General features: G+C 42.0%; 1 protein-coding gene across 2 annotated transcripts in view; it reads right to left on the bottom strand.

Annotated features, from left to right (window-relative positions):
• Positions 1 to 18,229, bottom strand: part of cdc73 (cell division cycle 73, Paf1/RNA polymerase II complex component, homolog (S. cerevisiae)) — a 71,363-nt gene that overhangs the window by 45,696 nt on the left and 7,438 nt on the right. The window contains exons 8-10 of one of the 2 annotated variants that reach the window (XM_036553831.1): positions 4,537 to 4,632; positions 4,012 to 4,090; positions 555 to 619 (exon numbers count right to left, since the gene is read on the bottom strand). In XM_036553831.1, the coding sequence (XP_036409724.1) occupies positions 555 to 619; positions 4,012 to 4,090; positions 4,537 to 4,632 (240 nt within the window). Of the gene's footprint in view, positions 1 to 554; positions 620 to 4,011; positions 4,091 to 4,533; positions 4,633 to 18,229 lie in introns of both variants that reach the window. The other variant, XM_036553830.1, reaches the window with a different exon arrangement.

Below are 18,229 nucleotides of genomic sequence, written 5' to 3'. Positions count from 1 at the left end.
AATCACCGCAGGGGAAATTCCTTCACTGCGACAGCCCTACTCACCAGCCTTATTACTATCCCCTGTATTAGCTAAAGGCCCTGTTAAAATTGGGTGTATATGTCAAAGCGGACCTGCACAAAGTAAAATGCAAGGTTTTTTGCATGTCTCCATTCCCATAGCGAGCAGTTCTACCTCAGGGCCACATAACACTATCCAACTTGTTTATTTTCCCACAGAGCCATCCTTGTTCATCCCTCTTGCTCGCATGTAAGCACACACACAAACACACACACACACACACACACCACAACTCTACCCCTTCTGTGAGAATGACTGACACTAACATTAACACTGTTATCCTGAGGTGGCAGTGTGGCTCATTTTTATGTGAAATTTTTGGAATTTCCATGGGACATGAGTGCGAGTTAATCTTTCGCCAAGGCAACATCTTCAAAATCCAATCAGTACGCAATTACACCTGCAAAGTCCATTCCGACCAGCAAGTAACTGAAGTCATGCCAACTGCCAGTTCCCTGCCAAAAAGCGACAGCTCTAGAGAGTGCCAGACTTACCGTCACAGACTTCAGGGTCATGCCGTGGTAAGTTCCCATGGTGTCAATCTTGAACCCCTCAGTTTCTAAAATTAAAAAAAAAAATACAAAACGATCCATTCAGTGACATTTTTACAAGTTACAAATTACAACACAACAAAACAACATGAAAGGTAATGTTATGTCCAAATCATCACATCAGAGGGTCAGCTGAGCCAACCACTGAAAAGCAGCCTGTGAATAACCTGGGTACAACGCATTGCATGATCTGTCATGTATGTTTTTAACTGTACTCTGTTCCTGAGAAATACACTAAACTAAACTTGAGAGTTGATATGGAAACTGTGTGTGCTGGACAATACTTCCAGCACTCAAGGTCACATCTTATTAGTTCTTATAGTTTATTGTTATTTGAAACATTCAATCAATTAAACAAAGCTGGTCAAGGCTACAGCTGACAGGACAGTACAAGAGATGAAAGCTTCAGATACCACAAATCACTTGCTATTTGCAGGTTATTATTTTTAAAATAAATAAAATAAAAAAGGCAAAAGGGGTTCCAGAAAATTAGCTATTTGGAAAATACTCATGGAAAGCTGAAATATTTGCCAACCACAAACAGCTGAAAAGTTTTATGGTTAAGGCTTGCCTGGAGATGGAGTAAGGAAATGCACTTGTATAAAATGAGAGACATCCATCAAAAATCAATTAGGTTGTGCTGGAATGCTTTGTGAACATACTGGTGGCATAGGAGCACTTTGCTGGATGGAACTTGTGCTGGCATAAACACTGGATGCAATGCATTTCCTGTTTATCAATGCATCACGACTCAAGCTGTCTGGCAGTTTCACAGCTGCCTCAGGCCAGCAGGCTGCCTTCAGTCAAGATGCCAAGGGAGCCAGGTAACCTTGCAGAAACCCTGCGACTCTTAGAGCGGCCTCGACTCTCACATCCACAGACCTTATACCTCAGAACACCTGTAAGGGCTTCAAGACCAATTTGCAGCTATCCCAAATCACATATTGAATCCTTTGGCTGCAAAGGAAGGACACAATGTACCAGAAAAGAACTTCAGTTCACTCTTGGAAATGCATGTCAGGTCAATTTTTTTAAACACAGGGATCCAATTATATGTTTTTAATTGTGGACAGTCAGCTTCCATGGACTCGTAAGGCATAGACCTGGGGCTACTCTGCATTTAAGTGGAACATGCATTTAACAAGACTAAGTGAATTAAAGACAGTTTGCAAAGCTCTATATCTATGTGTAGTTTATCATAGTCTTTCAGATACCCTACTGATGTATTAATTGGAAAAAACAACCGTATATACAGTCAAATGAACAAAATAATGTCTTAAAGATTGTTATGAGCAAGAGGAAGGAAGAGTATCTGTTATTCATTATCCGACATTCAGCATTATTCATAGCCCCTGCTATTCAGACTTTTTAGAGCACTGAATGAGTCAGAGTCCGAGAGGTAGAAAAGAGGGAGGGGCATTTTCACAGAGCTCACAGACTTCAGCTTTAGGGCCGCCAGTTACTGGACTGTAATTTATCTTTTCAAGAAAAAAAGATGCACATTTTTTCAGCTAGCCATTACATTTTCGCTTCCAGTTTATCTAGCAAAAGCAAAGCATGCCAGCAGACACATGTTAATACTGACAGTTGATTTTAGTCACACCCACTGACACCAAAAAAGTCAAGTCAGGTCATTTCTCCCTCTTACCAACAGTAAACAAACAAACATACCAGCTGTAATATAGATCAAACCTAGAGAGAATTAAAAGGCTGTATGGTGACTAAGCACCAACTTTGGGACATACTGATATTGTATTACTGCACTATGAGGAGACAAACAAAAGAATGCTTTTAGAAAACATACAGAGCAGAGCCCAAACCATGGTAAATGACTAGATATATACTCACCATCAAACCTATGTTTCTAATACCTTATCTGACAAAGCTAACAAAAAATAGAAGGTGAACTTGTAGGCGAAAATGAACCCCATAGAGAACATTAAGTTGAATGCAGTAGGCACATCCTTCTTGCCCACTCGGAGACTTACTAATGTATGGAATGGTTTACCAGGATTTACAGTGGAAGTAAATAACCTTACAGTGCTCCAGACCAATAAGGATTTACATCATTTGATTGGCCAGACACAGACAAAAAAAATAAGTTTCATTCTGCTACCTGTATCAACGCAATCAATGAATGCCGTAGTGCCATGATTTGGCAGTTATTGGCACATGTCTACCTTTATAATGGGACCACATAGTTACAAAACAAACCTATTCAGTGTATGTGCCACTGGCTGACAGGAGCTTTAGAGATTTCACTCTCTGATGTGAATTTAATATGTCAGGTATGCAGGAAAAGGAATGAAGACACTCCCGACTGTAACAGAACTGAGGACGGGAGAAACTTGATGGCGGGGAGGAGTCAGAAGTTTGAGGAAACTTGTCCGCTTTATTGCAGATCAGCACATATCACATGCTCACAGCACAGGAACTAATTTATTCCCAGAGCCAGACAGAGCCATCCCAGCATCTGCGAGACATACAACCACACTTGACTTCACAGAATAATTTCTCCATGGTCAGGGTAGCTGCACATTCCTGCGTGCGTGCAGGGCATCGAAAAGAGCCGCCCGTTAAACATAGGGTCCATTTTGACCTCAAGGGTGGGGTAAATCCCCCCCCCCCCACCTAAGCTCAACAAAATTTCAGAGCATGCCACAGTTAATGCCCTTTGTGCACTGGCTGTAAAGCAACCAAAAAACAAAATCTGCAATCTACATCATGTGATCAGATCCACATACTGTGCATTTTCAATGCCTGCCACATGTCTGGCCCCAAAATACCAATGGTGAAGCTGGGGTAGCAACCCTATCAGTTTGGTTGCGTCAACACAGCTCGGAATACCAACATTTGCTAATACCAATTTGTTAACTATACCAGTACCAATACCAATGAAGGTATTGAAAATAAAGAACAAGTTTAAAATCGTGACACATTTTCTGGTTTGTTATTTACAACTCTTAAATCCAACGATAATGACAACAGCAAGTATTTTTATTACATTTCATTTACTTAACAGACATTCTTAGCTGCAACATACAATGAATTTACACAGGTGACAAACACAAGTTGCGAATCGTTAGACTGAATACTGGAGTAACCTTGTGCTTCTTCATCAGACATTTCCACGTGTTGGAGGCATCCTGTTATCCTCTATTAACTGACAAATTCGATGATTCAGATCATCCACAGTGCCACCACCTCCAATGAACTGGTTTTCCTTTCTCTTTGTGTACAATAGGCTTCTCACTGGTGTTTCTTCTCCATTTTCAATTGTGATATCACCCCAGGACAAACACTGATCTGTATGTACTACAGAGTGTATCGCTGTGTCCTATGTATTGCCGCTTCTTTTGTGATAGACAGGTTTATGATAAGTCAATGAAGCAGTACTCACCCTCTTTCCCTTTGAACCTCTCCTGATCATATCTGTTGTATGCAGCTGGCACGGGCTGTTTATTCCTTATGGATGGGTCCTTTGGAGAAAGAAAAACAAGTGGGTCAATTGAATAATATTCACAAAAGGTTAACAAACTGCAGAAACTGAAATCCCAATAGATACAGCTCTGCTCACTTTGACGTTTACAATGAAATAGACAGTGAGCAGCCTGTACTGATAGATAAGGTGAACAAATGATTTCCTTTAGTCCATCTATGAAAATAACAGCATACTGCTATTTCAAGTTCACTCTGGTGGCTATTAGTTTTTAAGTAAATTTTCAAGTGTGCTTTTTGAATGCATTTTAAATGACTTAGGAATTGCAGACAGCACGTCAGCTTTTGAAGGGTAGTAAAACATAAATATTTAATGGCCATGGACAAAGCATATTAGCCTCTACTTTCTGAAAAGTTGAAATGACCTCTGTTACTAAGTTGTTACTGTGTTACTGACACTGTGATGTGTGTCGTATGTACGCACCACCTGAGCTGTGTTCTGTGCTGGCCTCTGCTCTGGTGCTCTGCCCTCCTCCCTTGCCTTCACCGACTGCAGGATGGCAAAGATGTTCTTGGAGAAGTTCTGCAATCACACATAAAATGATTCATGAGCCCATCATCGTTTGACCCACTGGACACTGGAGAAAAGGAGAGCCAGAGTGCTTTGCTGGGGTGTGCAATATCGGGCTTCAGAGGTGATGTAAACTCCCCATTTCTAGCAGCAGCTCTGCTGGGACGAATAATCAAGTTAAGCCTATTCCCTAATAAATCGCTGACATTATTTATTATAATTAACCCAGTTGTCATCCAGTAATAAATAAATTGGACCACTTCAGCTGTACCGCTGAGCTAGAGAGCAAACCAGGCAAGGAAAATGACTTCCTCTGTGGAGAGGAGGGCTTTGGGTGATTTGGGAGAAGCACTTCATTTAAAATAAAGCATTGGTAGATAAACAATGCAACATTAAAAAAAAAAAAAAAAACTCATAGAAAATCAGTACACCATTCTGATATTAGGGATGCAAACTGTCTGTTCACGATAACGGAACTCAGTGTTTTCAAAAATAATCACTTCTAGTGATCCAATCAGTCTTTTCCAATCAGTCCAATCCATTTAATCAGCTGGACATTTAGTCATGTAATTTCCGTTAATAACCTTGCCCAAAGGTACAACAGCAGTGCCCCACTGAGGAATTGAACCAGTAACCCTTGGGTTATGAGCTGTTCCTTACCATTATAGCACACTGTTCCTCACTGCTACACAACATTCCTCACTGTTCTTTCCCACTACAGCATACTGCATACTGGTCCTTACCTCTACACAACATTGTTCTGTACCACTACAGCATACTGTATATTGCTCCTTGCCGCTACGCAGTATTGCTCTATGTCACTACAGCATACTGTTCATTACTGCTACAGCATATTATTCCTTAGCACAAAATCATACTGCTCCTTACTGCTACACCACACTGTTTCTTTGTACTACTCCACACTGGCCCTTACTGTTGCTCAACACTCAAACAACTGTCACTATAGGTGTGACGAATAATGCTTTACCACCTAATGTTTAAGGAGGATGTCTAATTTGCACATCATCTAATGAGACCCCTGTGTTGGTTTTTGGAACTGAACAGGCTGTGGCATGGTCCGCAGAGCCACTTATCCTGAATGAGTACGATACTCCAGGGAGTGCCCCACGAGGCAGTGACTCGGTAATGAGGAGAAGGTGCTACTTCCCCTCTCAACCACAGAAACTTCAGCAGCTAGCCTGAACCTCATCAGCAGCCGATCTGTGCCAGCTCCCTACTGCCAGAGACAGCAGGGTGGAACACATCAGCCAATTACATTTTCTCAAATACATCTCTATACCTATACATCTACACCTCTAAACCATTCTCTCTCACTCTCACTTAGGTGTATTTCCTCTCTCAATATATAAACACAAACATACAAAGACAAATGTTTTTCAGTGTTACATAAACACTAGAAGCTAAACATCAAATAAAAGTGCTTTGACATGGTAACTAAATGAGTCAGTGAGTGTGTTGTTTTCAATGAGCTGTTCCATGTGAAATCTCCCAGTTGTCCTGACTGCACTGAAACGTTGCATAAAGAAGTCCTCTATTGAGCAAGGCTGTTTGGCAAGATTTCACACGAGTGGCAAATAGGGGTGGACGGTATAAGCGGTATAAAAAGTACACTGGTATGAATTTGCCCTACGGTATGGATTTTGATTTTTATACCGTGCTGACCGGTAGAGCCCTCACAGATCTAGATGTAACTTCATCGAAAAGACGTGATACACATCTTGATGCATTGCCAACGATCTGATACATTAAAGATACATATGAAGCAACTACTAATGCGATACGATATGATTCACCCCTATTGCGATGCAATACGATTTGACACGATTTGATTCAACACAATGCGATCAAACGCGATACGATGCGAAGTAAAGAACACGATGCAATGCAATTCAATATGGTACAGATAGTTTGATTTTATTTCTTTGGTTCTTCTTAAGCAGACAGTGCTGCCCGTGTACTTATTTTGCAAATTACAAGCGTCTAGTCAAATTGTCCGTCTCTCTTGAAAAATCTGAAGTGCCGCCAAACATTTGATATGTAGCAATTCGGTGGAACGTGTAGCTCTTCCTCCTCCATGATAATCTGTGACTCGTCCGGACACGCCTCCAACTCGCGTGAGACTTGGCCAAGAGACTTGACGAGAATTGGCCACTGACAGCAGTGGAGATGAGAGGGCACGCTTGAGAAACAGTTTAGAGAGGAGGAATCAATCTAAATAGAAAATTATTGGTCACAAATTATTGGTCACACTTCTAAATAATAAGGGCATAGGGCCTCTACTAATAACTATATATAAATACATCGGATTTTACCAATGCTAAGATGTTAGAAACGATGCATCCCGAGTTCATCACAAATTGTATCCGGAGCACACTTTTTTAATCGGGGCAATCGCATCGTGAACTTTTATGCCGGTGCACCGATGCGAATTGGTGAATCTTACCATCCCTACTACATACACAAATCTTTGCTGACCTGACAATGATTAATCTTTTCTGAAGCACTAAAATACTGTTATCCGGGACACCGTGAGCCCAGCGGCTGTATAGCCTATGGGACACCGTGAGTTTGCTACTGTTAGACGCGCTCCCATTCTCTCTCTCGCACGCGCACGCGCGCACGCACACACACACACACACACACACACACACACACACACACACACACACAGACAGACAAAAAGCAGCAGCCTAACCTCACAAAATGTAGCCCACATACAACGACGTGACAAAACCCTTCAAAACCCCTATGTCCCACTATAATGGCCACCCATTAAAAGTCTATCTGCATGTTATTTTCTTTTAATAATAATGTGTTATTCTCTTTCCATTAGTCTTGAATTATGCTATTCATTGTGTGTGCTATCAGTTGATTATACTGTATGAAGACAGGTCAAGTGCTAGGGATGAGGGGAAATTAGTGTGCGCATGCAGGTGAACACGGCGTTCAGGCTCATCTAATTGCAAACTGTCATGATTCTTAGCTGCTGGAATAAACTTTCCTTGTGGATTATTCTCGGTCGGAAGATGTGGGTGGCTTTCCTCTCGTTTGTTGGAGTGGTGAGATTGCTCCTTTCTGAACCGCGGCTTCTCGCTCCTTTTTCGTCACAAACTTTGCCTTTGATTGCAATCTTGATTAACTTTATTCGTATTTGAACTATTTCGATTGCTTGCTGGACATTAAGACTCATAATTTGGGGGTTTTGGGGTATTTTGTCACGTTTATAAATGTATATTTTGGTGTTAATCTAACGTTGTCTTGTGTGTAGACTAAAGGTGAATGTGTGCGCGTCCGCCGTGACCTGATTAATTTATTATCCTACTTGTCCGATTTTTTCGATAATTACCGACATCCAAGTAGATTGTATGCCTATAGAAATCAGCTACCTACCACTGGTAGTGCGAAGTCCTGTAACACCCCCCTCCCCTCGACTTTTTCCCCCCCTTCGGACCTACAATGATCTCATACACGGCCTCTCTGGAATCCAATTGACGATAACTTTAATCCCTGAGTCAGTTTTTATTTTCACTTTGTGTAGCTTGATGTTATTATATTTCATGAAAAAGTGCTTATCACAGATGGAAGTTACTTGAGAAAAGGTTTTGTACTTTTTTCTATTTATTATTGCAGTTTTGCACAATAAATGTTCTTAAAATCCCTCTGTAGTGCACATATGTGAAATATGTCCTAGTAATACAGTTAAGAGTACAGTAATAGCTGCCATACCAGTGCTTTACCCCTTCAGAAGCATTTATATTGAAATTTTAAGAAAAACAAATATACCGTGATATATACCGTTACCATCCATGCTTCAAATTATACCGTGATATAAATTTTAGGCCATACTGCCCAGCCCTAGTGGCAAAACATCTGTTGAGCTGAGACTGATTGAAGTAAGGGTAGTTATGATTTTTTGTACCTACCCAGGCTACCTAAAGCACATCAAGTTTTGATCCAAACATGCCACACACACACACACACAATCACAGTGTTATATTCAAACTCATTTCATATTACAAATATATATTTAGAGCACATTGGCAATGTATGTACATGAATTTATTCACTTTATAGAACATGAATACTGACATTTAAATCCTATAATATAACTTCTGATTTCACTCACTTTGTATTATCTTTGTATGTATCACAAACGTATCATTATTTCCTAAATTTATTTTCAGTGTGCAATTTTTGAGGCTTTCTGAAATATGATCCATTCTGTGAAGGGCCATCAGAGAAGGTCCAGTAGCTAATCACGTGTTCTGTAGTTTTAATAACAAACAGACGAATGAAGCAACAGTCTAAACAAAAGAGCCCATTCAGTAAATGTTCTCTAAAGAACCTGAACTCATTTTTTGTCAATCTATTGCACAACATGTCTCAGGCTACTCAGTGTTTTCTGCTAGGCTGTGAGTGAAGCCTTGTTTATGTGGAATCGAATGGAAAATGGTGACTTGATAAAGGATGTATCTAACTAAGCTGTGTTTCACATGATCAGGACAGAGATGTGGCGAGTACCTGCTGATTTGACATGGAACGACAGGGTGTTTTTGGTTTTTGGTAAATGATATTTACATAAATACAATGACAGCTGAAAACTTGTAATCCAACATTTACTCATATTTATTTATTTTTTTTACTTGAGTCCATTTTCCAGTACAACCACAGCTCACTGATTACAACCACAACGCTGGTTACAACCATGCTCTCGCATTTTGCAACAAATTTACCTTCAATTTCTTCTGACAACTCACACAGTGCAATGCTGCCACCTGCAGGACAAAGCAAGTATTATTCTAAATCAGAAAAATGAAACTCCCCTAAGAATCATTTGCCCTCAACTGACTTGCAGAAGCTGACAGTAGACATGCCCTTTGAACCAAATTTTTACTTCAACATAACTATCTAAAACCCAGTCGTGTGCCACACAAGCTTGCATCGTGAACAACCTCAACACACAAGTTATAAACCAAGTACAGCAAATCGGGCTTATACGATCACTGAGGAAGCCAGCAAACCTTACCAGCTCAGAGAAATTAGGGGACAAGGGGGTTCATTGGCCATGTAGACACAACTCACCATAATATTCACACATTTTCAGTACATTTCAGAAAAAAAAATTCGACACCTCTGCTCGCTGCCTGCTACCTCTGCTCGCTGCTGTTTCCTGCTATGCACTTCCTGAACGCCAGACGCCGACCGGCTAGGACTCAGCCAGGACCCAAACAGAGTGTTTGCGAAAAGTTACAACTAAACAGGAAATTACAAAGCGAACTACAACACTTATCTAAAGAGGGAAACTAAAGACGTAAGTAACCTCTGGGGCCAGAGCATCCGACATAGAAGCTCATCTGAAAATGCTGGCTAGAGGTAAAGGTAAAAGTAAATTCTCGAAAATTATTATTCATGTTAGCGCTAATGATGTCCGTATGAGACAATCAGATATAACCAAGTTAACGATAAAATCGGTGTGTAAACTCGCAAAACATATGTCGGACTCAGTAACTTTCTCTGGTCCCATCCCTATGCGGCGCGGTGACGAGATCTACAGCAGATTATCGTCACTAAATCGCTGGCTGTCTGAGTAGTGTCCCTCTAATAACGTAGGCTTCATAGACAATTGGCACACCTTTTGGGGGAGGCCTGGTCTTTTAAAAAGAGATGGCATCCACCCGTTGAGGGAGGGCGCAGCTCTTATCTCAAAATTTGGCTAATAGTCTAAATATCTCAAAACCTTGACTCATCAGGGCAAAGGCCAGGCAGCAGACTTTCTGTCTTAAACAGACTTCTGCTTCTTCCCTTGAACCACCACTTAAATTTAGTACCATAGAGACAGTGTCTGTCCCCCAATCTTTGGTCCCATACTGTTTAAAGAAATCTATTCGGGGCATTTGCCCTGAGAACTTGATAAAAATTAAATCTGGTGAATCTGAAATTAATACCTGCAAACAAATGGTCCTTAGGATTGGGATATTAAATATAAGGTCTTTAACACCCAAAGCAACGTTAATAAATAAATTGATTACCGACCATAAATTCGACATCCTATGTCTGACCGAAACTTGGCTTAAACCAAATGAATTTATTGCTTTAAATGAATCAACGCCTCCCAGTTACAGTAACTACCAGGTACCTCGCTCAACTGGGAGAGGTGGTGGTGTTGCTGCTGTATATAACTCTAATCTTTGTGCCACTTTTAAATCTGGCCATAACTTTAATTCATTTGAATTGTTAGTACTTAGCTTTGCACATCCTGACAAGACTGCATCTCAGGTGTTTCCCCTAGTAATTGTTTACAGGCCACCTGGCCCTTATACTGTTTTTTATCTGAATTTGCAGACTTTCGTTCCAGCCTGGTTGTCAACACAGAAAAGGTTGTGGTAGTGGACGATTTCAACATTCATATGGACAATGTACAGGATCCCTTCAGAACAGCATTTTTGTCCATTATTGACTCCATTGGATTCTCTCAGTTTGTGGACAAACCCACACATTGCTGCAACCACATGCTGGATCTGGCCCTCACTTATGGCACTGAAATTAACAATGTAGTAACTTGCCTCACAATCCCGTACTGTCCGACCATTACCTGGTGACTTACAACCTTCCTTTTGCTTGTTACATTAACTCAGAGTCCATATTTTTCCTCAGGCGCACCATCTCTTCTGCTATGACCAAAGCCTTTATTTATGAGCTCCCTGCTTCATACAGTCTGAACAACGAAGAATATTTAAACTTATGCTCGAACCCTAGTTCGGCTAAAATAAATCAACTCACCGAAAATATTGAGTCCACACTGCGTAACACTCTACTCCCTGGTATAATGACCAGACCTGTGCTATGAAACAAACTGCACGGAAACATGAAAGGAAATGGTGCTCCACCAAATTACAGGTCTTTCTCCTGGCCCGGAAAGAAAGTCTTCTACGCTACAAGCATGCGCTCACAGCTGCCAGACCAGCGTATTTTTCTACCCTAATAGAGAAAAACAAGGACAATCCCAGGTATTTGTTCAGCTCCATCTCCAGACTAGTGAAGTGCCCTACGTCAGCCAACCCCTGCGTCCCAGCAATTCATAGTAGTGATGACTACATGAACTTTTTTGACAGCAAAATCATAAAGATATGTGACACAATTCAAAAAATCTCCTCTAATTCTCCTTCCAGCCTGGCCTGTCCAAACTCAGATAACGTAGAGATGTCCAATAGGCCAGCCACAAGCCTTGATTCTTTCACACCCATTGAATTTAGCGACTTCTTCTCCCTAATTAAATCATCTAAAAATGCTACCTGCCTACTAGACCCCATTCCAACAAGATTCCAACTAGACTCTTAAACCAGCTGCTACCTGAAATTGGCACTCCGTTATTAAATCTTATCAATGCCTCCCTTACGCTCGGACATGTACCTCAGTCTTTCAAGCTAGCAGTCATCAAGCCCATTTTGAAGAAGCCCACTCTAGACCCGAATGACCTGTCGAACTACAGGCCCATCTCAAATCTCCCATTTCTTTTGAAAATCTTAGAAAAAGTTGTAACAAAGCAACTTTGCTCCTTCTTAAAGTCCAATAATATTCTGGAAGTCTTTCAGTCTGGATTTATACAGCATCACAGCACGGAAACTGCTCTCCTAAAAGTAATCACCTGCCTACTTCTCTCCTCTGACAATGGCTGTATCTCCCTACTTGTGCTCCTAGACCTAAGTGCAGCCTTCGATACTATTGACCATCTTATTCTATTAGACCGACTTGAGAACCTTATTGGCATAAGTGGAATGGCCCTATCATGGTTCAGGTCTTATCTTTCAGAGCGACATCACTTTGTCTTCATCAACAATAAGTCCTCCAAACTCTCCAGAGTAAGACATGGAATACCACAAGGATCCGTGCCTGGACCTTTGCTCTTTTCGTTATACATGGTCCCTCTTGGAAATATCATTCGTAAACATGGCATTAATTTCCACTGCTATGCAGATGACACCCAATTATACATATCGGCCAAACCTGATGTCTCCCTGGAAATATCAAACATATCAACCGAACAGTCCTGCTACCTCGCTGCCCTGCCCATCAAGCCAAGTGCGTGCCAAGAACCGGGCATTACAGGATATATTTCATAATTACTATGTCGTTAATACTCAAAAGAAGGTGATGAAACAAAGATCCAAAGTCAGTGACAAAGGACAGACTTTTGAGGGAAAGCTGCAGCACCATGCCACTGCTAAACCCCCCCGCTCTGCAGCTCTGAACGTGCAGAGCGTCAGCACATTTTACACCATTAAAGAGCAATACTCAATGTTCAGGCCTTCTCAGGAACCAAAGATGATAAGGCTGAAGGCTGCCAGACAAGAGTTTCACATGAATCCTATGAACAAAACTAAGACTGACAGGGAATTTCGGGCCGAAAAACCTCAGATATGAAGACAAATGGAACCTGTACACAAAACCCTGAACCCTACAGCGATAGACCTGGAGAACCTTGAAATAGTTCTTGAAATAGCTCTGATTTGTCAAACAAACTACCCCTGACAAATCTTATAGCTATTTGAATCTAAGCTAAAGGAACTTCAGCGCTACCGGTAACTCCAAACACCGGCTCACAAACGGCGGTTCTGAATGGAACGTTCATAAAGCGAGTGCACCCCAGATGTGCTGCCTGTGTGTGAATGGCTCTGAGGCCCTGGCTGGTTTAGTATTCTCCCCCTTACCTCCTTCAAAAGTGCAGGAATGACCTCCGCCAGCTGTGCAGGCAGCTCGCTTTCTGAAAAGGGGCTCATTAACACTCCACTGCTGGCACACGGTTTTGGCCACATCTTGTTTCGCCACACCAGTAACACCTGCTAAGAACACAGCCAGGCGTCCTCTCCCCTGAGGGCCAAGGAAACCTCTGCTAGATGACTGCCTTCTTGGGGCAGAGAGGTAGCAAATGGGGCAGTGAATCCATCACGCTCACCTGGGGTCACTCAGGAACCATGGGCGCCTCATCCCCCATGATGATCTTCCCTCTTTTCCCCACTTCTCAAATGTTCATCAGCGTACACCAATGGCTGAAGCAACACTTTGCAAACCTTTCGCTGACAACCAATGCCTCACCCCCTATTTTCTAGGGGTGCGACGGATCACAAAACTCATGGTTTGGATTGTATCACGCTTTTTGAGTCAAGGATCATTTTTCGAAATAGCAAAAAAAGGGACACAAATATAACTTTGCTACATTTTACACTTGATCTCTGGGCTTAACTGCCAGCTAGCTAGCTAACGTTAGTTTCAAATAATTTGAAAAGATGAAGCTGGGTGCTAGTTCTTTCATTAAGCTAGTGACAGCTAGATAGGTAGCGGTATTATCTAGCTAGTAGGTTAATGTCAGGTGCAACTAGCTAGTCACTTAGGGGGGGTCTGTTACACCACTATTATTTTACACTCAAAATATTATGCTCCTGCCCACTTCTCCTACAAATATTAAATAAATACTGTTGACATCTCCAGAGGAAAGGTTATTTAGAGGATATATGTCATGTCATGCTCAGGAAACACAGACCACCTTAAAATTCCTGCAGAGTGCCAAATAAGAGTATTGTGCCATCTCAAAATCATATTTATGTTGACCCCAGCGTGAGGACCTGAAGGAGTGAATAAAATCCAGTAGTGTAGCAGCTATAAATCAGAGGTGTCTGACTGGCTTCCTGGAGGAGCCCAGCGTGCAGAACTTTTGTTCCAAAGAGTTCCCTCCAGTAGTCACTCCAATTAACTTACTTAGGCATAAACATACAGAATCACACATCTCTCGTAACAATGGTATAAAATATGTTAAAGTGGTTAGTAAACACTGGGGATGATTAGGGAATTAAGTTGGAGAAGAGACGATCATACGCTCAGCCCTCAGGGAACACAGCATGACACCCCTGTTAACAAACGAACGGTAAGGACAGCTCTGATTCGGGTCACGTTGCTGAAAATTACAGGACCAGGTACAGAGGAGAGCTAAACAGGGCAAACAAAAACTGCAAAGTGAAACAAGCCCAATGGTAGGCTTGCAGATCAGTGTTTTTGAATGAAGTCTCCGCTTTTAATTTTGTAGCTGGCATGATATAATCAGGGATAGAACATTCTGTCCCCAGCATCCTCTCATCTTTGAGGCAAGAAGCTTGTCTTCGGTGCTACTTTTCTTTCTTTTCTCCAGTTTTCACTGGACAATGGGAAGGTGCAGACAGCTGCGCAGTTCTGATTGGACAATGTTATGGTGTGGATGGCTGTGCAGTTCTGATTGAACAATGTGGTGGTATGGACGACTGTACAGTTCTGATCAGATAATATGATGGTGTGGATGGCTGTAGGCTCTTAAGGGATGGGGCTGATTGCGGGCAGCTCCGCTCTTTCAATTTTACACCCGGGCAGAAGCGGGTGTAAAATGCTGGTTCGCTTGGTCAGGGTGGTAAGAAGCCTTTGTTTTATTCATCTTCTCAGTCCAACTACTAGGCCATTCCCACCATCTGTGCGCTTCACACGGCATGAAACTGGGGAGTTAAGCCCTTTCCTATGCACTGCCACTGCACACTGGGCCAGTTATGTCTGGTGAGGGAGTGTAACCCCTTCCCTTTTAAATCCTTACATGGCTGTGATAACGCAGCAGGGCTTGGCCTCACACGTTTGAGAATGCTGGTGTCATGCTGCTTGACCGCGTCTGTCCAGGGGTTAAAAAAAAAAAAATAATTAAAAACCCGTCTTGCTCATCCAGTGGGTGCCATGCCCGCAGAAACCATGCCAAAACCTCCAGTGTGGCGGAAACCATAGGCACTGGCTGGGAGGGGTGGGGGGGGCAGGACCTGCTGGCTGGTGCAGCCTGGTCAAGCCTATCGAGGCTGGAATGAATTTATCTGTGACAGGGCTAATAATGACTGATTATGCGCTCCAACAACAATGTCCACTTAGCAGAATCGCGTTGCTCGCTAATCAAGCAGGGAGGGCGAGCAAACCTCGGATCAATAGCAATTACAACCATGATCCAGCTCTCCCCCACCACACTGAATGCAGTAAAATCTCAGCAGAACTGCTAAGCAGCTTGCAAGACAATGGGCACCCATTACACCCTCTTACACCTCTCAAAAGCTGAGAACGATAGCATTTAGCATTGACAGCAATAATGACAGTGATAGCATTTTTTTAAACAGCCTCTGAATTTGACAGATGAGTGTTTCCATGTGAAATCTACATGAAATTGGCATGACCCTTTCCGATTGTACTGAAACCTGCAATACATCTCTCCCTTCCTTGCACAGCATTTTTCAACAATTTCATTACCTGCCACATTATGGGACAAAAGACTTGGTTCCCTGCTCCAGGCCGATGACATACTTCACTACAGTCGAGGACAGCCAAGTGCTTGACCCCAAGAGACTGACTTAATGTTGATTAAACACAGAACGGCCCAGTTCAAACATGATTTCTTAACTTTCTTAACATGCTTGCTTTCTTAACCTGCTCCTCTTGTGATTTTTACACAACGCTCACCATCGAGCCCACCACACAGGGACGATCCCGTTTGTCCAGGGCTAATTACTCAGGGCGCCTGCCACAGGATCTGAGAGTACAGACCCACAATGACTGAAAACACAGTCTGTTTTTACACATAGAAAATCCCTTCTAGGGCCCCCAAGGAAGAGACACCTCACCCTGACCATCCCTTCCAGTGCTTAGAGACTGAGGGAAAGTTCTGAACAAGTTGTTTTCACGCTGGTTTCTGCTTTCCTCTTCCAGATTTGGATGCCAACCAATCTAGTTTTAAACCCGGCCACTCCACTGAGATGGCCCTCCTGTCCGTTGTTGACATCCTGCAGCTGGCAAGAGCTGCCTACGGCACTCATTCTACTAGACCTATCTGCCGCCTTTGACACAGTAAATCACCAGATCCTTCTGTCCACTTTCACTGATCAGAACATCACCAGCACTACACTCTGCTGGTTTGAGTCCTACCTCACAGGTGCCCCTTTTCCACCAAGGTGGTTCGAGGGCTAGTTCGGAGCCGGTGCCTAATCTCAAACCAGTTCTTCGCATTTTGACAGCCAAAGAACCGGCTGCCGGCCAGGAAAACTGGTTCGAGAGCAGCACCTACACTTTGCTTATCTAGAACAAAGAACCACTACGTCAGGGTCTGGGGGCAGGATTATTGTGACCAATAAGAACAACAAAAACTTTGTGACCGCCATTTAAAAAAAAAATCAGAGCTAGTGTTGTAGCGTCTAGTCTGCCTAAAAAGAAAAAGAAGAACCAGTTTTATTTTTCAAATGTTTCACCTTGATGCCAGCCAGCTATGTATTCCTTAGCTGTTTAGCGAGCTACTAATTGCTCACATCAATGTTACGAACGTAACATTGATGGCTAGCTAGCAGTTGGTCAGCTAACATTAGAAGCATTAGAAGCATAGTTACTAATTTCTCACATCAATGTTACGTTCGATGTTCGTATCATTGATGTGAGAAATTAGTAGCTATGCTTGCTTGGGTAATGTTAGCTGACCAAGAACTAGCTAGCCAGCTACCGTAACCTTGGTAACAGTAGCTAACGTTAGCATGTTACTCACCTACCAATGTCACTTAACATTTGGCTTTACAAAAGGCTAACATTGTATAAAGTGTAGTGGACAAGTTTGTTTTTTAAAGCACTGTTCTCTTGTTCTTGTTGTTGTTTGTTCCCACTAGCTTGCAGTGGCGGCTGCAAGCTAGCGAAACACTATGCTTGCGAAACAGCGCAGATTGTCTGAAATTAGTGTGCTATTCCGAAAACTACAGCATGAGATTGTTTAATTAACAAGGATGGCAATTTGACTAATTAAGTGGCAAGTAATCCCAAAGCTTTCTCTTAAATGTGTCACATTATAGCTTTCTTGTGTTACAAAATTCAAATTACAGAATGGAGCTAAATTTAGTTAAATCGATTTAAATGACTGAGAATAAACTTTTAGGTTAGGTTGAGTGCAATGAACAATAACATTTAGAACACAGACCTCACAAAAGCTGTGATGTGTCATGAGCATTTAACTTATTTTAAATCAATAACTGCCATCCTTGTTAATTAAACAATCTCACATTGTAGCTTTCTCAAACACACAAACTATAGACAATCTGCGCTGTTTCGCGAGCACAATCATTTACTCTACTTACGTGATTGGTGTTGATTATTCTGTGAATTATTTGTTTTATTGTTAATCAAGGAGGATAAAGGGGAACAGTTTGAAACAGGTTGAAAGTAATGATAGATTTAAAGGTAGTGTTTGGGCTTCCCCTGTTTCCAGCTCACCTGCCGCCACTGTTCGTATCTATTCAATGTTGATATCAATAGCACTATGCTGCTTCCGTGTGGTAGATAGAAACACATGGCTACAAAGATAAAGAGTGAATACATATGCTATGCGTTTTTCAAAGCTAATAGGTAAGTATCATATAGATACGAGTGAAATTTTTCTGCCCCAGAAGCATTTCATTGAACTTTGGAGGTGTGCTCCTGAATCAGGTATGACTAAAGTGAAAACAATACAGGAAGAAACCTAACGCCGCATACCGGGGATAGAGATGAAACAGTATGAAAATTTTAT

This window comes from Megalops cyprinoides, chromosome 20 (genome assembly GCF_013368585.1).
Source record: "Megalops cyprinoides isolate fMegCyp1 chromosome 20, fMegCyp1.pri, whole genome shotgun sequence".
In the NCBI taxonomy this organism is placed as follows: domain Eukaryota; kingdom Metazoa; phylum Chordata; class Actinopteri; order Elopiformes; family Megalopidae; genus Megalops; species Megalops cyprinoides.
This window is presented reverse-complemented; position numbering and strand designations above follow the sequence as displayed.